The following is a 24,757-nucleotide window of genomic DNA, read 5'->3' on the forward strand; positions in this document are numbered from 1 at the left end:
CTGGCTGCCTGCAAATGGTAAGCGTGCCTGGCTGCCTGCAAATGGTAAGCGTGCCTGGCTGCCTGCAAATGGTAAGCGTGCCTGGCTGCCTGCAAATGGTAAGCGTGCCTGGCCGCCTGCAAACAGTAAGCGTGCCGGGCCGCCTGCAAACGGTAAGGGTGCCAGGCTGCCTGCAAAAGGTAAGCAAGCCGGGCTTCCTGCAAACGGTAAGCATACTCGGCTGCCTGCAAACGGTAAGTGTTCTCGGCTGCCTGCAAATGGTTAGCGTGCCCGGATGCCTGCAAATGGTTAGCGTGCCCGGATGCCTGCAAATGGTTAGCGTGCCCGGATGCCTGCAAATGGTTAGCGTGCCCGGATGCCTGCAAATGGTTAGCGTGCCCGGATGCCTGCAAATGGTTAGCGTGCCCAGATGCCTGCAAATGGTTAGCGTGCCCGGATGCCTGCAAATGGCCAGGGTGATCAAGTCCTATGGTTTTGATGTGGTGTCATATGCTGATGACACCCAGTTATCGATTACCCTAGGCCCCTATCACACAGACACAAGGATCCATTTTAAAAACTACATTACCCATATTGACAACTGGATGCGTACCAATCACCTACAACTTAATGAAAGTAAGACTGAGGTCATTCTTTTTGGTAAGGCTATTGAATCCTGGTCTCCTGACTGGTGGCCTCAGAATTTGGGCCCCTGTCCATCTCCCAAACCCTTGGTGCGGAACCTCAGAGTGAGGATCGACAATCAGCTGTCAATGAAAAGACATGTAAATAACGTAAATGGCATCTGTTACGGCATTATGCAAAATTTATGCAAAATCTTTCAATGGATCCCCCTCGGATCTAGGGAACCACTTGTCCAGAGACACATCATAAGTCGTATTGACTTGGGAAAGGCCCTGTTGACCTCGATAAATGAGGAGCTTTATTCCAAGCTTCAAGTCTTGCAAAATACCGCTGCTAGACTTGTATCAAACCTTCCATCGAGAGCCCCATCAGTGCCCAGTCTGAAGACTCTTCATTGGCTTCCCATCCGGAAGCGAATCCGCTTCAAAATCCTTTGTCTTTTTCATAAGAACGTGTTTTGAAATTGCACAAGTTATTTTGCAAAAAAACTTAGCTGGTATCATTCAAGCAGGACGCCTAGGTCAAGTACTAAAGGTCTCCTTAACCCCTCGCAGAATCCGCACCGCCAGGAATGGTGGTAGATCATTCTCCTTCCTTGCACCTGCATTCTGGAATAAGCTTCCATCACATCTCCTCTCCATCGCTGACCATGAGCTATTCCGCAGGGAATTAGAAACGTGGTTATTTGACCATCTATAATGCCCATATATCTGACCACCAGTCTTTATGGAGTTTACGCTAGCGCCGTGAGACTTCAGGGTGATATGTGCGCTTAATAAATCCCTCTGACTTGACCGGACTTGAAATGGTAAGTGTCCCCGGGCTGCCTGCAAATGGTTAGCGTACCCAGCTGCCTGCTAATGGTTACCATGCCTTGCTGCCTGAAAGTGGTTAGCATGTTCGGCAGCTTGCAAGTGTTTGTCAAGCCCAGCAGCCTGCGCATGAGCATTCTTGACAACTTGCGTATGGTTCGTATTAGAGGTGGGCGAGCCACTGAAAGTTCAAGACTGTATGGAGCTCGAAGTCTGGCTGTGGCTCACACCAAGGTCCTGTCAGAATCTTGAGTCCCTAACGAGTGAGGTTTTAAATGGCTTCTGACTCCCACCCTCGCAGCTAGGGGTGGGCGGAATTTGCGTAGTCGCATTCCGCAAAGCTCCGCGAACTGGTAAAAAATCTGCGTGAGAAAGCAAAAGTTCAGCGAACACGTGGAATTGCTTGTTCTGCCTGTTCGCGATGCTTTTTTCCTGTTCGCGAACGCCGTTTCGTGCTCGGGGAGAAATATCTTGCGAACACGCATTTTGAAAGTGCAAACAAGCAAAAAATTCCACGAAGCGGCAGATCGCAGAATTTTGGGCAATTCCTCGTTCTCCGCGGAACGCTAAATATTACCCAAATTCTGCGAACTGAACGGAATTTACCGCCCAAGCCTACTCGCAGCACCAGGATGTGGTGTCACGGTCAGAGAAGCTGACTGTGCAACCTGCTTTGAGTCTCTGCATTGGCTCAATAGCCTTATATTCTGGGCCAATCACTTTATATCCCCATGCCAATAAACAATGCATGTGATCTTTTGTAATGTAACTGGTGTTCAAAAAATGCTCCAATACCTTCGGATTGAGTTTGCTCTACATTTCAAAAACAGCAGAAAAAAATGCACGAGGAGGTAAAAATAAAGCCTTGACATGAGGAAAGACAAATAGATACCCCTTTACTGGCTGATTAGTACAAAGTGAAACCAGAAAACCTGGATCAACCGTGGCTTCCCCACTTAAGTTGTGTAATCTTCTGCAAATATTTTGTTTCACAAAAACTCTGTTCTTCATTATTGAACATGAAACCATGTTAAATATGAGCTCAGGTTACCTGTTGTACAAAACTATCACTTGTAATATGTGCTTCTCAGTCCACATGGTAAAGAAATACACAGTTTTGAATTTTGAAGAGATTTTATCAAATTTTATGTGATGTTTGTTGTGTGATTTCCATAGAAAATCTTGTCAGGGCTCGGCTCGTGCACGGGCTCTAAGAGCTGAGGCAGACCCTTGGCTCGGCTCTGCTCTCCCGGTTCACTTGTTGGCTCGCCCACCTCTAGTTTGTGTAGTCAACAACTTGCACACGATAAATGTTCCACACGCCCTGATACGTGCGCCTGACACCTGTAGAAGGTGAGGAAGCTGGACACCCACCAGAAAGTGTTCTGACAATCTACGCAGTGTAGGTGTGCGAGGACCTAGTATTAAGCCACAGCATGTATAGGGTAAGTGAACTTGCTCTCTTGAACAAGATACCTGCACCAGACGCTCTGTATGGAGTAGGGGCAAGAGGCAAGAGCGCATAGTGAACAGTAAGCGGGACAGATAATCGGCCCACCGCAAGCCCGTCCAACAGGTTGCGCGTGTTGAATGCGCCCAAGAGCATGCGGTTGAGTGTGTGAGCCAGCCTGCACATGATAGGTGCTGCCACCCTGTGTAAGTAAAGGTGCACACCATCACCTGCACAAGTCCCAGTACTCCACACAAAGCCCCATGGTGTAAGCATAGCTAACAAACTGAGATTGCAGACGGTAAGCATGGCAGATAACCCGCACTGCAATCGTGCCCAACAACTTGCACATGATGTGCCCAAGCAGCAACACGCATGTAAGTGTGCAAGATGGGCTGCAGGAAGCGTGGAGAAATTCCTATATACGGAAAGTGCATCGCACGCTGCATAAAAATACTTTTTGAGAGAAATGCTCTCTGGTGCACCCTAAGGCCAGCGGGTGCAGAAGGTAGAACTACTTTGCAGAGCCAAATGGGCTTGGGTTGGTCTCTTCCAAGCTGCGGGCTTGTTCCCGCTCCAATGTGCCATCTACGGGCGTGTCGAAGATAAAGTCACGTCGTGCCACAAACGCAAGCAGTCCAAGTGGGACTGTTGTCACTCCCGTGCCGTGGAGAAGTCACTCGCTGGACTCCCCAGGTCTGGTGGCTTAATGGACTAATGTGTCCACGGTAGCAGCATGTGTTTGACCTCATGGTCACAGGTTCAAATCCTGGTGAGTCCACTCAGCCTTTCATCCTTCTGAGGTTGATAACATGAGTTCCACTGAGTTACACTAAACATCCTTCTGGGTGAATGTGTACTTTACAAATACACATTGTTATGTCCAGGATCTGTTGGGGCTCGTAGCTTCCGGCCGCAGAATAAATTTCCCCTTTACCAGACCTCACAGTCTCGGACAGTGAGGGTGGTGATGACTATGCTTGTGACAACGTCTTGTCGCGATTCAGCCAGAGTATGGACACAAGAACACTACATCTGTAGTTTTACTGAGGGTGGTTGCAGAGTGTTGGGCGGCTCTGATGGTGAGGGGCACCTTTCGCATAGATCAGTCAATCAGTAAGGACTTGTAGTGCGCGGCTAATCATCTGTGAGGGTATCCAGGCACTGGATAGACAGATGTTACAGCTGTGTGTGGAGGGCACATCTCACCCGGGAGGGTATCCAGGCGCTGGATAGACAGATGTTACAGCTGTGTGTGGAGGGCACATCTCACCCGGGAGGGTATCCAGGCGCTGGATAGACAGATGTTACAGCTGTGTGTGGAGGGCACATCTCACCCGGGAGGGTATCCAGGCGCTGGATAAGGAGTGGACTGAGCTGGCCAAGTCTGAGGTGTAGGTGAAGAACCATGTCTTAAGATGCTTTGTAAAATGCCCCCCGGTACAGCTAACCAAAGGTGTCAGCCACGTCATCGAGAGAAAATCAAGGTAAGATGCCTCTGATGAGATCAGGAGCCAGAGAAGCTCCATCAACCAATATGACGTGTGATGAAATGTTGAGCTGTAGAGTCTGCCTTTCCCCAGATCCCTGCTGTTTACACTTGGTCTATTCTGTTGCTTATTGCTACTTTGTGACCTCCTTCATGCCTCCCTCTCGGACACTGGGGTCTCATCCTTTCACTCTGTGACTCTCCCGTTTGTCATGCCTCTGTTAGCATGTCTGTCTGTCTGTCTCTGACTGAGCTCTGTGAGCATGTCACTGCACCTACTCACTCCGCCTCTCACCATGCCTCTCCCCAACTGGCCCCCATGACACTTTCTTTTCCTCTTTCAGGTGTACGTCACCTCCACCACTGGAGATGTGTATGGCACGGTTCCTGTGGATCCCGGCTCACCTGTGAATGCGGACATGATCTTGGACAGCAGTAAGCAGCACCTGTACGTGATGACGGGCTCACAGGTGAGGAGCAGCCCCACGCGGTGAGGGGTGCAGGTTTGTGAAGTTTAATAGCAGGTGACCCCCACCGGCCGGTTAGTGCAGGCAGTGCCTGTCCAGGTGTTATCGTCCCTTCAGCCCCCCTGGTATCTGCTGCCTCCATTCCTTGCCAGCTGACTCCTGAGGCTGGCAGCCCCCAGCACTGGTCCCTGACCACTGGCGTGGGTGCGGGATCTCACCACGTGCAGGACAGTAATGGCGCCGCCTCATTGGCTCCTGGCCCTAGTAGACATCCTTGGCGCGTCACTCCTCAGCCGATCTCTGGGACGGATCTGTCGCCTCTTGACCAGGAGTTTCATGCCTTGTACATTGCAAGACTGCGCCCGGCTCCTTCGGTCACCTGACCCAGTGCCGGCCACTCTGCTGTCTTCCCATGACTAGCTCCAGAGTCTCAGGGCCACCCACTGAAGCGGAGGGTGGCACACCAGCCAAGGTCTGCGTTCGAAAACAAGCCCAAGACACTCTTAAAAGAAGCCAAAACAACCGCAAGGCCTAACAAGCCAATATAAAAAAATCCCTTGTAACCTTAAAAACCAGTCAAAATAGCCAAAAGACTTATCAATATAACCCCAAAACAAGCCCAAGTCACCTTCAAAACTAGACAAAACAACCACAAGATGTGTGAAGATAAACCCAAAACAAGCCCAACCCCCTTTAAAAACACTTTAAAAAGAGATAGCTTCGATTTCAAAACAACATTCTTATAAAAACTATAACGAAAAAGAATGAGCATGATTTAAAAGAATGATCACCGCTTGTTCTCCGTAAATGTAACGCGAGTCCCAGACTGCCAGCACAGTGTGATTATGCATATTGTTCTCTCATGTAAATAACTTGGTTTGATTCATGCACGTGTACTTCAGAAATTATTTGCATAAATAAAAATAAAGTTTGAGACCCCTCCCTTTTCTGTAGTGTCAATTATGAAAAAGGCCCCCTGCTTTCTGTTTTCACTGATTTTTACAGATAAATACAGACATAAAAACATTTGTTTTCTTGTCTGTATTTATTTTTAAATGTGGATAAAAATGGAAATTGTGTGCTTTGTGAGTGATTCTAAATAAACTTTGCCATGACTTCCAGGCCAATAACTGTGGATTGATAGGAAAGGGGGTTAAAAAAAGGAAATAATTTTAGTAAAGAGGCTTAAACAGCAGTAGATGTGCACAACGCTGATACTGAAATGCGCATATTTTCATATAAGTGCATTGATTTATCTTCTGCGCGTGTTCATATCACTGAAACCTGCAGATGTTCAGTCATGAGTGCATATTTATCAGTTAAATAAATGTGGAAATATACCAGCTTCAGCTTTATTGTTTCACAAAACTCAAATAAATATGGATAAATGCAGATAAAAGTACCAAAAAATAAAACATGGATAAATAAAAACGGAAATGTCAGAAAAATAAGTACCATAAAACCGAAGCTCTAATTATGAAGCAGAACCCCCTTCCCTCTCTCCACCCTGCCTTTAGGAGTCCCTTTCTTGCTTTGGTGACTAGAACCTGCTGGAGTTTTTATGTCGCGCCTTTATTTATTTATTTATTCAAAGTTTTATAGAGCGCGAACAAGATCCTTACAGATATCAGAGCGCTTCACAAAGACAGGGTGGGGGCAGTAGGAATGAACAGAGGTAGTGGGAGCAGTGTAGTAGTCACAACATGATAGGATAATAATAACATACATAAAACATATCAATATACAATCAGGTAAACCAGTAATATAAGACGGCACAAGTCATTGATCCCACTACAGAGGTGTTCAGGTACACCTTGGGTGAGTGGAAGGCTTATACCAATGTTTTAGTATAGAGAGAGCACTGAGTGGGGGCATCGGGTGGGTGAATCAGTGACCCAACGTGTCTCATATATTGGTCGGTAGTAAGAAAGTAGCGTAGTAGTGTCCCCATCAAGTAGAAGTATCGTGCCCAAGGACAAGGTGTGCATTGAAACAATGCAATGCTGGGTCTCTGATCCAGCACCTATAAGGTTCAGGAGATCTTGGCCAGAAGGATGGTTTTCACCTCTTTCTTGAAGAGTGCAGTGGAGGAGATAAGCCTGGTTTCAGGGGGGAGCGCATTCCAGATCCTGGGTGCCATTCCTGAGAAGGAGCGCTTGTATGTTTTCTCTTTCCGGAATCTACGAGGTTTCAGGAGTAGATTTTTTGAGCTTCTATTGGATCTCGAACCTCCTGATATAGACAACTTTTGAGCGAGGTAGTTGGGTGCATTGTGGTGCACGGCCGCGTGTGTCATAACTGCAATTTTTAGCTGAATTCTGGCTTCAAAAGGCAGCCATTTTAGGGACTTTAAGTCTGGGGATATATGCGAATGTTTTCTTGAGCCAGTAATGAGTCTCGCGGCAGCGTTCAGGGAGGCTCTTAAGGGTGCTGTTGTGGATAGCGGGAGTCCGCTGAGGGCCACAATTCCGTAGTCTATTCGAGGGATGACTAACGCTTGTACAGCAGTTTGGAAGTCTTCAGCAGGGAGGAAGGGTTTAATTTTCCTTAGTGTGTTGATTTGGAAATTAGCTGTTTTTGGGGCTTTGCTGACGTGCTGCTGCATGTTGAGCTTGGCGTCGAGTGTGATGCCTAGTGATTTCGCTGAGTCCACGATGGTGGGTTGGACATTGAGTGCTGTTAGGTTATTGAGCCATGTTTGGGTGGTGGAAGTTTTCGCCGGGGGTGAGATGAGTAGGAACTCAGTTTTCAGAGCATTTAGTTTGAGGTGATTATCGGCTAGCCAAGATTGAGTGTTAATAAGCGTGGAATTCAGATGTTTGATATCTTCCGGGGATTGAAGCTTTAGGTAAAGTTGTGTGTCGTCGGCGTACATATGCAATTGGACATTGGAAGCTTGGAGCAAGGTGGCGAGCGGTTCCATGACGAGGTTGAACAATGTGGGGGAGAGGGAGGAGCCTTGTGGAACACCTAGATCTGCAGGCACAGGTGAAGATAGCACATTGTCGATCTTGAACTTCTGAGACCGGTTGTGAAGGAAGGACGCAAACCATTTGAGAACAGTTCCCGATAGACCCATTCTAGTGCTTAGCAGCTCCAACAAGTTCTCATGTTTGACCGTGTCAAATGCTGACGAGAGGTCAAGAAGGATGAGGAGGCAGGACTCATTGCGGTTAAGAATTTGGAGGGCGTCATCAATTATGTGTGTCATAGCTGTTTCCGTGCTATGTTTCGCTCGGAAGCCTGATTGGTGAGAGTTGAGGAGGTCAAATTGGTCAATGTGTTTTGTTAGTTGGAGTTGGACACATTTCTCCAGCAGTTTGGCCAGGGTGGGGATATTGGTGATGGGCCGGTAATTGTTTAGGTCCGACGGATCAGCTGTAGGTTTCTTGAGTATAGGCGTGACTTGCCCCACCTTGAGGGAGTCTGGAATGAGGCCTTGTTGCAGGGAGCAGTTGATAATTTTGGTCCATAGAGGGGGGAGCAAGGGGATGAAGTCTTTTACGGCATTAGCAGGTAGAGGGTCTGTGAGGTGATTAGAGGGCTTCAAGGTGCAGAGCAGTTTGTGTATTGTTTCTTCCGAGTAGGTATCGAAGTACAGCCAACATGCCTTGTTTTTAGGTTGAGTGTTAGCCATTCTGGTGTGGTTGGGGAATCGGCTTACATCCATGATGAGGTCATTTCTTATGTTGTCAGTCTTTAGCTTAAAGAAGGCAGAGAAGGCTTCATAGTGTGGGGTGTCGCTTGTTGTGTTGTTTGATTGTAAGGGTTGTGTCTTTGTTTGGGTCTTGATTAGTTCGAACAGTTTTCTTGGCCTGTTTTTTGCTTGGTCTAACTGGCGGCTGAAGAAGTTCAACTTTGTGCGCTTTATTTTCCTGAAGTAGGCATTTCTCTTGTTCTTAAGCCTTTTGAGGTGCAGTGCTGAAGGGTCCGATCTCCAGGTGCGCTCAGCCATTCGCATAGTACGCCTGTCCTCATTGAGTCTATCGTCATACCAGGGGTTAGAAATTTTGGTGGAGACTCTCTTCAATTGCAGTGGGGCGACTTCATTGACTATTGAATTCATATATTCAAGGTAGTGGTCAGTCAGTGATTGAACATCCGAGGCACCTGAAGGGGGAAGGAGGAGACTGCCGATGTGGGGAGGCAGAGTGGAGGGGTTGAGATTCTTCATGTCCCTTTTCCATGTTTTGGATTTGATTGGTTGAGCCGGGTTTGGTTTAACTTTTTCATTGATAAAGAAGGTTATAATGTGGTGATCTGACCAGTCGCAGGGTAGAATCGCCTCCAGTTGTGTAGAATTCTCTTTGGCAATGATGAGATCAAGTATCGAGCCTTTGTTGTGTGTTGGTTTATCGCATATTTGGGTGAGGTCAAGCGCATTAAGGAAAGTTTTGAGACTATTCACCACTTTGTCTTTCTGATCGTTCCAGTGGAGATTGAAGTCACCCAGGTAGACTTGGGTGGTCTGCCGACCGGCACTGGAAGTGATCATGTCCATGAGTTGTTGGGTGAATATGAGATTGTCACCAGGCGGGTGATAGATGAGATGTAAAGCACAAACTTTTTTGCCCTCGCTGGCGATGTCGAGGCAGAGGAGTTCACAGTAGGAAAGGGAGGGGGAGGTGACTTTGGTAACGGAGAAGTTGCTCCAAAAAAATGCATGCAATTCCCCCGCCCGTCTTGTCTGGAGACCTGTCTAGCCTAATGATGTGATAGTTGGGGGGGGACTAGTATGTCCATAATCGGGGTAGAGGCTTCAGTAAGCCAAGTTTCTGTTAGAATGGCTAGGTCCAGATCCCTAGCTGAGACGAGCTAGCCTTGTTCTCCGCTCCTTGTTAAAGGAAGTCCACAACAAGCAACGTTTGAGGCTCTAGCAGCCCGAAAGAGTGACTGTTCACAATGGTGAGCTGCATTGTGCCCCAAACTCCCATCTCTCTCATCATGGGCACATCTAGCAACAGAGAGGAAATATCCACATATACACATGGCGGTTACCAGGACACCGCTCTGCCTGTGTCAGGGACACAGGTTTTAAAACACTGAGTGGGGAACTGGAACGCGACTGACGTTGCCCAGTTCAGAAACTTCCTCAAACTCTCTCCGCTGAAGTAGGATTGTGGCCATTAATAATGATTCTTTAAGAAGCGTTCGCTGGTTTCTTGTGAATGGTGTGTGTTACTCTCTCTATTTCAGTGTTTCACACAGCGCCGGAGTGCAACTTCAGAGCATGGTAAAAACAGGTGAATGACTCGTTGGTAATGACTATAGTTCTTGTGTTGTGTTGTGTTGGCAGCATCAATTTGATCTGAAAGGGCTTTCGGAGTCTGGGCGCTTGACACGGTCCTGGGACTCTGGCTGACCGGACTTAGGCGCACCTTATCTGTTTGTGTCTGAACTGAGAGAACCCAAGTCCAGTGCATTCAATAGCGATGGTCAGTCTCGGAGTCCAGTGCATTCGATAGCGATGGTCAGTCTCAGAGTCCAGTGCATTCGATAGCGATGGTCAGTCTCGGAGTCCAGTGCATTCGATAGCGATGGTCAGTCTCGGAGTCCAGTGCATTCGATAGCGATGGTCAGTCTCGGAGTCCAGTGCATTCAATAGCGATGGTCAGTCTCGGAGTCCAGCGCATTCAATAGCGATGGTCAGTCTCGGAATCCAGCGCATTCAATAGCGATGGTCAGTCTCGGAATCCAGTGCATTAGATAGCGATGGTTAGTCTCTGAGTCCAGTGTATTCGATAGCGATGGTCAGTCTCTGAGTCCAGTGTATTCGATAGCGATGGTCAGTCTCGGAGTCCAGCGTATTCTGTAGCGATGGTCATTCTCGAATAATGGGTCGAATAGTGTAAGGCCAGTCCTCTCCGGGGTCTGTGTAGCATATTGTGCATGAAGGTGTGTGCAGCATGTGTCGCTGAGGTCCACAGTTGTCCAGTGCTTGGTGGTAGGGGGCTGTCCTCCTGATGGTCATTGCCCCTGAGCAGAGAGCCCTGCTGCTGTAGCTTCTGGGGGATGCAGTGCTGGGATTAGCCTGTCCTGAATGTTTCTGATGTATTTATTGGTGAGGGTGACTGGATGTAGTGGGTGTGAGGGTGCGCTTTGGTATACATTGTGTTGCGAGTACAAGGACTTGGCGTGTTCCTACTCTGATATAGTTTGTCCCGATTCACGGAAAGTGTGGAATTTACTGTGGTTTGTTGTAGGGCTAAGGAACACTGAACAAGCCACTCACTACCCATCATTCTGTCACCAGAAACAGGAAAGAGCTTCCAGGCTTGGACACCACCAGTCATTCCAATGACATCACGTGGCCTCATATTGGGAACAAGCAGGGAAAGAAGAGTGTGGCTTTGGACGCAGATGACCCAACGTGGGGCCTTGCAGCCCTGTGGCCGGGTGTGGCCTCGTTAACACACACCTTTGTCTGCACACATTCGTGTAGGGTGAAGTGTCGTCAGTCAGCAGCTCCTGCAGCAGCTGATGCGTTTCAAGGCGCTATGCATCCTCTGGTGGGGGAATCCGCCTTTCTCGTCTTTACGGGGTGCAGCCGAGGCTTCCCCGAAAGTCACCGGCTGACTCCGTTAAGCCTGCAGGCTGGAGCTGTGCTGAGAAGCGTTAGCCTGCCTCCTCAGCCTGGAGGGTTGGGACGGTTGCAGGTGTATACGTTTCTAGTGCCTCGTCTGTGTGAGAGTACTCAAGAGACCGCACACGAAGCAAAACCGGGGTTTATTGGTGATTAACACCCTGATATTAGCATGTATAGCTGGCTGGCAATGTGCTAATGGACAGTTTGTAGATGACTCAGTTTATGAGGTCGAAATCATACATGTTATGAGGTTGAAATCATACAGGCCAACCCCCCTTCCGATTCAGGCGGTACACCACCGATTTCCAGGCTAGTGTCCTGTCTCCCTATTCCTGCATGCTCAGCCCGATTCCACTGTGGGCTTCCGCCGATAGGGACTGGTCCTGTGTGCCTCGGAGTCTGCACTGCCAGGAGCTGCTCCCGCAGGCCAGGGCACAACATTTTATGTCACGCTCTCTGCCTGCCACAGCGCATTGTCTGTGCTCCTGACCAGTAAGAGAAAAAATTATATTTGCATTTCTGATATCTGAGCCTGCACCAGCATGCTTACGAGTCCCATACAGAACCATGGGTCCCATTCACGCCTCAATAGAAGTCAATGGGAGAAATACATTCTCCCAATTATTTTTATAAAATCTCATTTTTCTATTCTAAAATGTTGGCATGTATGCAAAATGTACGTTAAAACATATGTACTTCCTCGCTAGCTCCGGCTGCCAGGCCTTCTTGTACCTGTTTTTAAAAAAAAATGTTTTAACCCCAGTCACACTTTTGTCTAGACCAGTGGTGCTCTGTGTACGGCCGGAGCCCCTGGTGGCCCGGCAGACCTTTCCTTGTGGGCCGCAGACCTTTCTCAGGAAATCTGTGAAACAGCAGCATAGAAGTTAAGCAGCTCGACTTAACTGTAGAAACAAGCCCAGTATTACAAAGCAAACAAAACCGTGCTGCATGGTACACTTGTTTGTACTGTTCTGGTTTGGGCTTTCTTTCTACAGGCAGTTGAGCTTGTACTGTCATCAAGGCAGGCGTGCTCATTAGTCAAAGCTGAGTTGGGTGGAAGAAATTTACTATCTCTAGCAGTCCGTTAGCAACTCCAAATTCCCTAGAGTGGGCCAATGCACTTCCTAAGTTCTTGAAGGACAAAATCACCACTATTCACCTCTCCTTTCCTTCCAATCAAAACCCAATTCAGTCCGATGTCCTGGCAACATTACCACCCGACCCTCCCTATATAATGGATGAATTTACAAAATTTGATTGCGATGCGACCATGTCAGCTGGGCTGAAAATAAAGTCAGGGTCTCCTGATCACATTTCCCCCAAACTTTTTTCTATACTTGCGCCGGCACTAGTGGAACATCTCACCAATCTTTTCAATAAGTCATTTGCGGATGCAGACTTCCCCGCAATATGGAAAGCAGCAAAAATTAGACCTATTCTGAAAAAGCCCACAGCTGACCCCAGCGTTCTTCTAAATTATCGGCCCATCTCTTTACTTCCGTATTTTGGAAAAATGCTTGAATCCTTTGTCAATAAACAGCTTGTGAGCCACCTCGAAAATCACGAACTCCTGGACCCTTAGCAATCTGGTTTTAGGGCACTACACAACACGGAAACTGCGCTGGTCGAGGTGGCTGATAATATCAGACTGGCATTGGATAAACGGCAGTCAACCATCCTCGTCCTGCCCACCATATCCTAATTCAACGCTGTGGGAGATTGGCGTCAGAGGAAATGCCCTAGAATGGTTTTCCAGCTACCTATCCAATCGCACAACAGCGGTCCAGATTGATAAAAACAGAACAGATGAAAGACCTGTTAAGATGGGCGTTCCACAAGCCTCTATTTTGAGCCCAACGCTTTTTAATATCTATATGACCCCACTGGCCAAAGTGATTAGAACCTATGGCTTTGATGTTCTGTCCTATGCCGACGATACCCAGATCTTAGTCACACTGGGCCCTGATCCGAATGAAACCGAACAACGTTTCAAAAGCGGCCTGATTCACGTCAAGGAATGGATGAATACCAATCACCTCCAGTTAAATGGCAGCAAATCAGAAATTATGCTTTTCGGCAAAGCGGCTGAACATTGGACTCCTGACTGGTGACCAACAAAGTTAGGCAGCTGTCCAGTGCCGAAGGAATCAGTTCGAAATCTGGGCTTCTACATGGACAATAAACTGTCCATGGAAAACCAAATCAATCACATTATAGGTACCTGTTTCGGACTAATGCGTAGCTTGAGGAAGATTTTCAAGTGGATTCCCGTTCAGGCCCGGAAACCCCTAGTTCAGGGTCTAATTATAAACAGAATGGACTATGGGAACGCGCTCTTAGCCTCCATAAATGAACATCATATGAGCAGGCATCGGGTTCTTCAGAAGAACTTAATCAGCCACATGCCTGAGAGGCCTGCACTGGCTTCCGGTGAAAAAGCGAATCCTTTTTAAAACTCTATGCCTGGCTCATAGACACATGTATGAAAGAAGCTCTAGATACTGCTAAAAAAACTAAGATGGTATCAGCCTCAAAGAAAACTCCGATCTAGCAATGAATCCCTACTGACACCTCTAAGAATACAAACTTCCAGAAATGGCGGTCGAGCGTTTTTTTTTCTAGCTCCTGTCTCGTGGAATAAAATGCCTCTTCACCTCCGCATTATCCCAGAGCACAGCTGTTTCCGTAAGAAGCTAAAGACATGGCTTTTTGCAAACTAGCTGTCAGAGCCGTCTGCAAGCGCCATGAGACTCCTCGGATGTGATTTGTGCGCTATACAAATGCCCCTGACTTGACTGGACGTGGACTGTGGAAGGATGTAGAAAAAGTCTGGGAACTGTGAACAGGAGCATAGCACGGCTGGGTTGGGCTAGTGAGTGTGAGGTGCCCCCATTCTAGCTTTCTTATTTGCAGTCTGGTACCTCCTATCATTTTTTTTTTTTTTAGAAACCTTTATTTGTACAGAAAGGATATACAAATATGGGCCTACAACCAGTCCGGCCGGCCACGACACGATATAGCAGGCAAGAAATCGAGAAGGGAAATATACAGAATCAATACTAATGGAGCGCAATCAATACAGCCCAAGAAGGGGGAGGGGGGGGGAGGACCTGGATGGCCCACAAACAGGAACAAAGAAGGTTAATTTTACAATATCACAATAAGGAGTATAACAGGCTCGGTTACAGCATAAATGAATCCGGGTTCCCCACAGCAATCAGTGGCTACAAAAAGCTAAAGGGCAGCAACACGGAGGAGTGGCACTACAGTATACATCAGTAGGAAAACAGATGCAGTTAACACAAATCAATGTTCAATTAGACTCATCATATACACATCCACCACCCAGTAGCACATCGGAAACAGAACAGAGGAACAGGAATATCGACATCAGTAGAACTAACCCGTCATACTATCCTTTGGGAGAGAAAAAAGGGGAAGGGAAGAGGGGAGGGGAAGGAAGAGGGGAAAAAGAAAAATACAGACTGAAAAAGAAGAACGCCGCGCCGATACAAGCACCCCGTAGCAAGGACACACAAAAGAGCAGGATTTTCAGCAACGAGGAGGGGATGGGAGTCGCAATTGAAATGCGGCATAATCACAAAAAGGAGAGCAGTGATGATAATGACCCCATCTCGAGCATACCAAGGGAGGCAGGGACAGACGCGGCGCTCTTATAAGAGACACAAAAGGGCCATAGAACTAAGGAAAATAAAACCCGCAGATAAGACCCATCCCACCCATCCCACCCAGCACCCCTGCAGAAGGCTACGGCCTACCCCCCCAGCAGCGTGCCTGTCGCCCTAAATCAGAACCCGAAATGTAGCAGAGACAAGAGACAGAAGAAGAAGAAAGAGACAAAAAGGACATGAAGACAGAAAGACATAGAAGGGAGGAGTGAAGGAGCAGAGTCAAAACGGTCGGCCACAGCCCTCCGCCCAACCATACATTCGTAATACTTGTAAACGAAAACGACACGATCTCGAGCGTCAGAGAACTTACAAAAGGGTCACCCACAGCACTATGTACACGGGCAATTGCGCCACGGATCTGTACACCAGCAGTCTACCGGGAGCTTAGTATCTCACCCCAGGCCTTTCTTAGCCACAATAACCACCCACCACATGACAGCGGGAAGTGAGCAACATGGTGCGGGGCAATCATACGAATGAGAAAAAGTCCGATAAAAACGTAGGCCAGGGAGGTCAAACCATAAGCAAGAGAACAAAGGTCCGGGCATGCAGTTCAGGTGTCCCAACAATGTTAACAAGGGCAATAAAAGACAGAAGTTCAGTCTCGCCGTCTGGGAAAGCGGGGGTTTTCCTGTAGTACAGAAACACGACCTCATCAAGGCAAAGATATGCAGCAGTCCACCATGCTTCTCGGGTACTCGGGTAGGATCGGGCCCCAGCACCATGTCCAAGTCCCCGAACTCCAAACATTGAAGCGCAGAGGGTTCCGAAACCACTTGCTTGTATACCTGTTGACGGACAGCGGAATGGACCCTCGTCATGATCGAGGGGGGCGAGGCAGTGGTAGCATGGAGACAAGAAGGAACCACAAAGAACCGTCCATTTAAGATGGCGGCGGACCGCACCGATCCCCCAAGGGCATCAGGGGCCAAGGTCGCAAGTAGGGATCGTAGTGCACCAAGAACATCGCCAATCGTAGGCTCACGCACACATGACCAGGCCCCCGTGCAGTCCAGCAACCCAAGTCCGCTGTCTTGAGGATATCCGCGGCCTAGCTCGACGGCCGCCATTTTGTAGTTTCAGCCTCGACACCACCCTTCGCGACTCTCGGAGCAGTCCCGCAAATGCGGACCCCCGCAGGTATTAAGGGGTCCCAGCAATGGCAGCCTTGGTGCAGAAAGGAGAGCCGCCAAAGTCGGGGGTCCGCCTGTACTGTCGCTGGCGTGTCTGACGAGCAGTGTCCGGGCGCGAGGCTCCAGGGTGGATGAACGGAGCAGCGGCGGGGGGACCCCTTCACACGATCAGTCCTCGGGGCACCGCGCCCCGCACCACCCTCACGGCCACCAAGGCAAGCTCGTAGCAGAACCAGCAGGATGTTCGCACAACGGCCTCTCGCCGGTGGCTCTCGTTCCCGGCCGGGGCCGACGTTTACATCACCGCCGGGCTGGGTCCAATAGGCGAGACCCCGGTCTCATCACCGCGGAGGCCCCGGTCCCACCGGGGCAGAACTTCGGAACCGCGGCACGCAGGAGTCTCCAGGTCAGACGGTGAGTAGAAGCAATACTTTACGTTTCTGTTTCTGCTCGAGTGTGTTGTTTCGGGGCAGGATATGTGGCAGGATATGCGAGTCAGGCCGGCAGGCTGACGGAGCCGAGCTAGAGAGCGACCATTACGATTGCGAGCTTGGCTCCTCCCCCCCTCCCCCCCCCCCCTCCTATCATTTTTATTTTATTATACATTCAGGACTGTAGGCAAGAGAGTGCAAAGATGTCCTGTTGTGTGTGTGAACTCCTCATACATGGAAATGGTAAACCTGAGAGTTTTGGGGCAGTCAGCTCCACGTCAACCTCTCTGCCATCATTTTACTGCGGGTATGTTGCTGGCACCCCATGCAACGAGTATGCTGCTTGAATGTAATTGAATATACCGCTGAGGGCAATACATTGTGCCACTATGGCTGTTTCTCTGCCTGAGGTCATTACATTTTACAGTGGAGTGAGTGTCACTCGTAGTGTCACACAGAAATTATGACAATGTCACACGTACGCACAATGCAAACACAGATGGCATAAGTAAGCAGGCTGAAACGTGGTAGCCCTTTAAAATGTGGACATGCGCTGTGTTGGTGAAAAAGCTCAGTTCCATTGCTGCAGACTTCAGATGCATGCGGGTCACTGCAGGGTGCTGCAGACTTCAGATGCATGCGGGTCACTGCAGGGTGCTGCAGACTTCAGATGCATGCGGGTCACTGCAGGGTGCTGCAGACTTCAGATGCACGTGGGTCACTGCAGGGTGCTGCAGACTTCAGATGCATGTGGGTCACTGCAGGGTGCTGCAGACTTCAGATGCATGCGGGTCACTGCAGGGTGCTGCAGACTTCAGATACATGCGGGTCACTGCAGGGTGCTGCAGACTTCAGATGCATGCGGGTCACTGCAGGGTGCTGCAGACTTCAGATGCATGTGGGTCACTGCAGGGTGCTGCAGACTTCAGATGCATGCGGGTCACTGCAGGGTGCTGCAGGGTGCTGCAGACTTCAGATGCATGCGGGTCACTGCAGGGTGCTGCAGACTTCAGATGCATGCGGGTCACTGCAGGGTGCTGCAGACTTCAGATGCTCGTGTGTCGTCACTGCAGGGTGCTGCAGACTTCAGATGCATGCGGGTCACTGCAGGGTGCTGCAGACTTCAGATGCATGCGGGTCACTGCAGGGTGCTGCAGACTTCAGATGCATGCGGGTCACTGCAGGGTGCTGCAGACTTCAGATGCATGCGGGTCACTGCAGGGTGCTGCAGACTTCAGATGCATGCGGGTCACTGCAGGGTGCTACAGACTTCAGATGCATGCAGGTCACTGCAGGGTGCTGCAGACTTCAGATGCATGTGGGTCACTGCAGGGTGCTGCAGACTTCAGATGCATGCGGGTCACTGCAGGGTGCTGCAGGGTGCTGCAGACTTCAGATGCATGCGGGTCACTGCAGGGTGCTGCAGACTTCAGATGCATGCGGGTCACTGCAGGGTGCTGCAGACTTCAGATGCTCGTGTGTCGTCACTGCAGGGTGCTGCAGACTTCAGATGCATGCGGGTCACTGCAGGGTGCTGCAGACTTCAGATGCACGTGGGTCACTGCAGGGTGCTGCAGACTTCAGATGCACGTGGGTCACTGCAGGGTGCTGCAGACTTCAGATGCATGCGGGTCACTGCAGGGTGCTGCAGACTTCAGATGCATGCGGGTCACTGCAGGGTGCTGCAGACTTCAGATGCATGCGGGTCACTGCAGGGTGCTACAGACTTCAGATGCATGCAGGTCACTGCAGGGTGCTGCAGACTTCAGATGCACGTGGGTCACTGCAGGGTGCTGCAGACTTCAGATGCACGTGGGTCACTGCAGGGTGCTGCAGACTTCAGATGCATGTGGGTCACTGCAGGGTGCTGCAGACTTCAGATGCATGCGGGTCACTGCAGGGTGCTGCAGACTTCAGATGCATGCGGGTCACTGCAGGGTGCTGCAGACTTCAGATGCATGCGGGTCACTGCAGGGTGCTGCAGACTTCAGATGCATGCGGGTCACTGCAGGGTGCTGCAGACTTCAGATGCGTGCGGGTCACTCACTGCAGGGTGCTGCAGACTTCAGATGCTCGTGTGTCGTCACTGCAGGGTCACTGACTCAAATCCTGGTTGTTGCACTGGGCAAAGCGATGCGTATTATAATGCCACTGGATTTCATCGTGTGACGGTAAACACGGTGAATATGCAGTTTGTAAATCTTGTATACATAGCAGAACATAGGCTACGCGTTTTTTTAAAACGTACAGCTTCCACGTAGTTTAGCCTATAGCCCGCTACAACGTGTGCAAAAAAGATTGCATTTCCTCCTAATCTTTTGAACAGAAGAGTTTATTTTCTGTCCTCGTAATTCCCCTCCCCGCCGTGTGTTGCTGCTTCATCGACCCCTACTGTACCCCCACCCCCCATTCAGAAGTTCCTCACTTTCCAGAACATTCAAACAATGGCATTCCTATTGACTAAAAAGAATGCAGCACTGCCATCTAGCGGAGAACTGGAAATAGCATTGAGGATAAAAGTTTATTTTTTCGAAAACCCTCCACAAACACGTTTTAAAATCGCCTCTACCATTTAAACGTCACTAAAGACCCCCCCACACACATAGAGACAGATAATAAAACCGGCACATATGAGCCCTTTCCTCTCCAGCAAGAAAAGCCCCCCTGCTTTGCAACCACCCACCATAGCTGCACAGTGACCTCAATCTGAAACTCAGAGCCATTGAACCAACGTAGAAATAGGACGACAGTTTCCCATCGACCTGGGACACACAATGGCTAAGTTGTCTCGCCAATATAAAAGCATACAACGTGGCACTACGGGGAATTAAATGCAACTTTTACGCACAGTATCATACTAGTTAAAATACTTAGTGCTAGAAATTAACGACTAATCCAGTTGCGCTGGAGCGCGTAAAAACGCGTCTGCCTCGGTATATGTGCCAACATTTTAAAACTGGAAAGTGGGACATTTTGAAATAAAAAATAAAAAAAAATGGTTGAATGTATTTTTCCCATTTACTTATATTGACGCAGCGGCAATTTTAGGCGGGAGTAAGTTAAAATAAAGCAATTTTTTGCTTCAAAAAATCGGTAGTCTCCCACCTGAATCAGGTCTGTTTGTATAATAATGCCCCTGTCATCCGTAAACTCTTTGAACACTAGGCAGGACAGGGGATACATTTACACGCATTTTTCTGGACAGATAGTTAAAAAACACGACCGTGCCAACAAATCTCAGCTGCCTGGTGGCACTAGATAGCCAACACCATGCTTGACCCTGGCATTCTTCACCCGCCTTTTGGCTGTGCAGGGTGGTTATTCTAAATGCCATCTTGTACATCTGCGAGAGTTATTCTGCAGCTCAAATCCATCCAGGGCTTTAAGTGGGCCGGGTCTCAAGGGGTCTGAGCACCGGCAGTTTTTTTCAGGGGTCCTCGAAACGGGTCTCTATCGGGCTCTGTTTTGAGCCCTGGCACAGGCGGTCCGTTTTTTTTTCCCGGACTGCAGTGTCTGTAAAAAAGTGCCAGGGTGCCAGAGCCAGATAGAGACCCGTTTAGAGAAAGCAAGCACATGGATGTGCCCTGCTCACACTGCTCAGTGCTCACTTCTCAATAGTGTAGAAGTTTAACGTGACCTCATGTCAGGTGAGCGTTGTGGGGGGAAGGAACATCCTTTAAAGAGAGTCATTTTCTCTCTGGATTTCTCTTATCTTTTTTAAACTGCAGGAGCAGCAACATCTCGTGGTATCATCAGGGATTTAAGTAGAAGCTTTTTCAATATTATATGTAACAAGTCATAGTTGCAGCTTATTTATCTTATGCAACTAATAACCATTGACAAAGCCAATAGTCCTGACTTGTTCTAGGTATGATGTTACTTGTATCTTATATCTGGATGCAATGACAGAAACAGCAAAATACATGTTGGGCGGCACACTATGCTAGGCACAGATTTTGAACATAACTGTTTTAAAGCCACGCCCCTAATTACACTGGCCACGCCCCTTTGAGAGACCCCCCAGTTTTTTCATCCCACTTAAAGCCCTGAATCCATCTACAACTTATCAGAGCTGTGCGGGGGGAGTGGTTTACTGCAAAGTATGCTGGGACATTAAGGGAGTGTCAAGGCACAGTTAAACTATGGTGAGATGGGCACCCCAGGAAAGGAGGGTCAGTGGGGGTGGGGTCACTAGGTCAATACTTGAGGGAGTTGAGTGGGCACGCTCACTGAAGAAGAGAGCCGGTCACGTATTGATGAAAGAGACAGAAGTCAAAAGCCATCTAACGTAAAACTCTATCCCTATCGTCAAAAAAATGGCGACATCCACAAAGGCCATTACACCGGCACTGGCAGTGTACAAAGCAAGAGCGCCATCCGCAGCGTTGTATGGAGCAGAGATCTGGGGGAGCGCCATCCGCAGCGTTGTATGGAGCAGAGATCTGGGGGAGTGGCAACCTCAAGCCCCTAGGCACTAGGGAGAACAAAATATTGTGAATGTTTGTCGCCCTTCCCCAACATACTCCCTTGATTCCTCTGACATAAGGGCTGGGCGTAGTTTGCGAAGTAGCGCTATGCGTAGCTACGCGAAGTGCACTATGCGAGCTACGCGTAACACTATGCGAACTGCAAAGTACCCTGTTCGCACTGTGCAAGATGCCGTTTTCAATGATTGCACAGTGCGGACAAGTATCCGGCACTGTGCAATCATTGAAAACGGCATCTTGCACAGTGCTGGCTGTAGTTTTCTGCTGCTCGAGTAGATTTTTACTTGAGCGGCAGCTTTCTCAACGCGGACTGGCAGTTTCTCATTGCGAGCGGTTGCAAGCATATGCGACCACTCGCAATGGAAACCCGATCTCCCCACGTTGAGAATCTCACCGGGAGGTTAATTTTCTACTCTCGCGATCAGCAACTAGATGTTGCTGATCGCGAACGAGGAAAAAGTCTCGCCGGGATGTCATTTTGCTTGCTCGCGGTCCCCAACTTGACGTTGAGGACTGCGAGCAAGCAAAAAATGACTGCCAAGCTACGCGTGTTTGCACTGTACTACGTGCAGTTCGCGTAGTGCGAAGTAGCGCAAACTTTTCAAACTAAGCGAGTGTAGCGTAGTGCTTTGCCCAGGGTTACATATGATTTAGATATAAAACGTCTGGAGCCTCTTGAAGTCTGGAGAACCCCGACGTTATGAATCAGAACCTGGACAACTCCGGAGCTAACTGTGTACAGAGAGTCACTCGCTGAATTACAGGCACTTGACACTCATCTCACGTTGCCCTGGCTAAAACATATTCAAGGGTGGCTCACTGACTCAGGATTGAGCAAGTACTGGTCGAACCCGGGTCTATTGACCCGTGAATCCAAAAGCGAGATCAAGACTATATACTGGGATTTTATAAGAGACGGGGAGATCATGAGTGGCATACTAGGTAGGCTCACTGCCCAATTCCTCCAGCATAAAACGTCCCCTAGTTTTGAACCCTTCCTCGATGAGATAGAACCGCAACAGGCAAAGAGCTTATATCTGAAATTTAGAGATGGAATATTGCAATTAAACACCTTTGTTGCTAAATGGTCCTATACCCCGTCTGAGGATAGGGAGGTACAGTGTATTTTATGCCAGATGGGGGTCGCAGAAGATTTCCCACATGTCTTGTTCTTCTGCCCAGCATGTAATATTCCCAGACGCAAGTGGATAAAACCATTGGGTAGGTGTCTTAGTGTTAGGAGAATGGAGGATATGATGCGAATTCTAAAAACAGACAACTCCCGCCTAATAGTATTTGGAGTAAGCCGCTTCCTATTGGCCACATACTTTATTAGGAAAAAGAGAGGGCAAAGATTATAGATCTGTATAGGGGCTGTGACTGAGAAAAACTTATTTCAAGCAAGGGTTTAGGTTAGGTCAGAGAAGTAGCGTTCAGACGTGACCTCAAACAATCACATTAGACCCAAAGCAACTAGTAAAATCTATCAAGTAAAGTATTGTCCTGTGAGGTTTTAAAGGCGATGTGGTAACTAACCAGAACCACAAAGGAAGCGCGGGTAAGTTTCTTCATTAAGAAATAATGGGTACAAAAGGGAAACCGCTTTGTCCGTGTAAATATTGAATCATTTTTAAAATAATAGGATGTTTTTTTAAAGCCTTACGGTTTTAACAGTGGTTGACAATTTTAAGATTTGATAGACTTAGTTGAACATATATGTTAAGGAACGGCCATCGAACAAGAACAAAGGTGTATCCTGTTGCCCTATTAGCCCTACTCCGGTTTCTTTGAGAAGAACAATTAGCCAGGGAAGTAACTGGACTGTTAAAACTAACCCTTGGAATCCCCTGTAATTAATGTCGAGGCATATAGATGAAATGAAATGACCCTCGGATGAGCGCATTTTTATGAATTGTAAATATGTGTAATGCATTTTAATATGTTATGAACTTTAATGTTTTGAAGTATATTGAATGATGAGAGTTCTTAAGTCTTTCCAGTTTCAACCACGAGAGAGAGCTTGGTAGGTGTGGGATGCAGTGTCAGCGGAAGGCCCGTCCTCTCGCTTCCTCTCCTACCTGCATCTTCTAGGCTCAAGCCCAGGTGATGCAAGCGCTACAGGTGGTCGCCCGGTATGCCAGGATGCTGAGGTTGACCACCATGTAGATGAGGAAGCAAGTCCTATACCTTGGGTGGGCATGGACGTGGACACAGTGGAGAGGGTATGAGTTTGTCAGACCCTGAAGATCTTTAAATAGATGGTCCGCAGTGCATAGGACTCTCTTCAGGGGGTCCGGCGTGCCTCAGAGATGCTGTCGCTCGCGGCACTGCATTTGTTGAGGTGTGACTGGTCCAGTGCTTGTTTCAGGTCCCAGTAGAAAGGCCTCCTCTATGTGTATCTGTGCACCGCTGAACGCGTTTCATTGGAGAGAGCTCATGAGGTAGAAGGGCTGGTACTTGGCGGAAACCCTGGGTGGTCTTGGAGTGAGTCGAAGGTTATGGTGGGTGGATCTTAGATTCCAAGTGGGTGTGTGGTGAGAGAGGATGTGGAGACGTAGTTAAGGGCCTTACCAGTCTGTCTTGAAAACAAGTGTCAGTAGCTGCACGGGCCTGTTTTTGGCAGAGAGCCAGACGGCTTCCTGATTGACTGTCGATGAGAGAAGTCATTAGGGGGCCAGCAAGAACACTATTACAATGGGCAGGCTTGCTGAGAACTAGACATCCGGGGTGCCGTCTGACATCCCACAAGGGACGGACATACCACCAAATGGTGTTCAATGACGCCCAAAAAGGAAAAAGAGGATTCCAGGCCCACCCACTAGATGGTGGAATTATGCACAGCATGTGCATCCAGAAAACTCTTCAAGCTGCATAAGTGCTCCTACTAGTACCCATTTCGTTAGTGCTGTGTTGAAAGCGTTGAGAGGGCGGGATTTGTGTATGTCCAGTACTTTTATCTCACTCTGGTTGTTGTGTTAGCTATGCGGGGTTTGGGTTCATGTCTGGTCTAAATAGAACCCACAGGTTTCTGCCGATGACTTCACTGATGTTGGCTCTGCAGCAGGCAGCCCTGATCTCCTTTTGTTTGTTGTGGTTCGACGTGGTTGTCTGGTCCGCATGGCTCTTCTGCCGCATGCTTCCCTAGATTTTCTTGAATGATCTGATGAGTTTGTTTTTTGAATTTGGTTGTCAGTGAGGAGTGGAGGGGGTCAAAAGGACTACTGATGACTACACAAGAACACAAAAGCCACAACATACCACCGTAAGCAGGATTAACCACACCACACCACACCATCCATATGACACACTTCACCAATCACACCTCCTGCCACAGCACTGACCCCTGACCCACTACAAACACTTTACCACCACATCCACTTCCACAGCCATGGGAAGGGCCTGGCTTCCTATGGAAGCAATAGTAGTGCTCCCCAAGACCTTGAGGGCTGTGAAAGCTGCCGCACCCACTCTCTGCTGAAGGACCCTTGCAGAAGTGCACATCATGCTTCTGCCTTTGGGTGATGCCTGTTGCATTTCCCAATGCTTCAATACATTTGGCAGTGGTTTAATCTCCCCAGGTCCTTCT

General features: G+C 48.7%; 1 protein-coding gene across 1 annotated transcript in view; it reads left to right on the forward strand.

Moving 5' to 3' along the window:
- The window catches only part of PLXNB3 (plexin B3), a 374,309-nt gene that overhangs the window by 260,356 nt on the left and 89,196 nt on the right, over positions 1 to 24,757 (forward strand). The window contains exon 6 of the mRNA XM_078664580.1: positions 4,720 to 4,845. Within this exon, the coding sequence (XP_078520706.1) occupies positions 4,720 to 4,845 (126 nt within the window). The remainder of the gene's footprint in view (positions 1 to 4,719; positions 4,846 to 24,757) is intronic.

The sequence above is a fragment of the Lissotriton helveticus genome, chromosome 10 (genome assembly GCF_964261635.1).
Source record: "Lissotriton helveticus chromosome 10, aLisHel1.1, whole genome shotgun sequence".
NCBI lineage: Eukaryota > Metazoa > Chordata > Amphibia > Caudata > Salamandridae > Lissotriton > Lissotriton helveticus.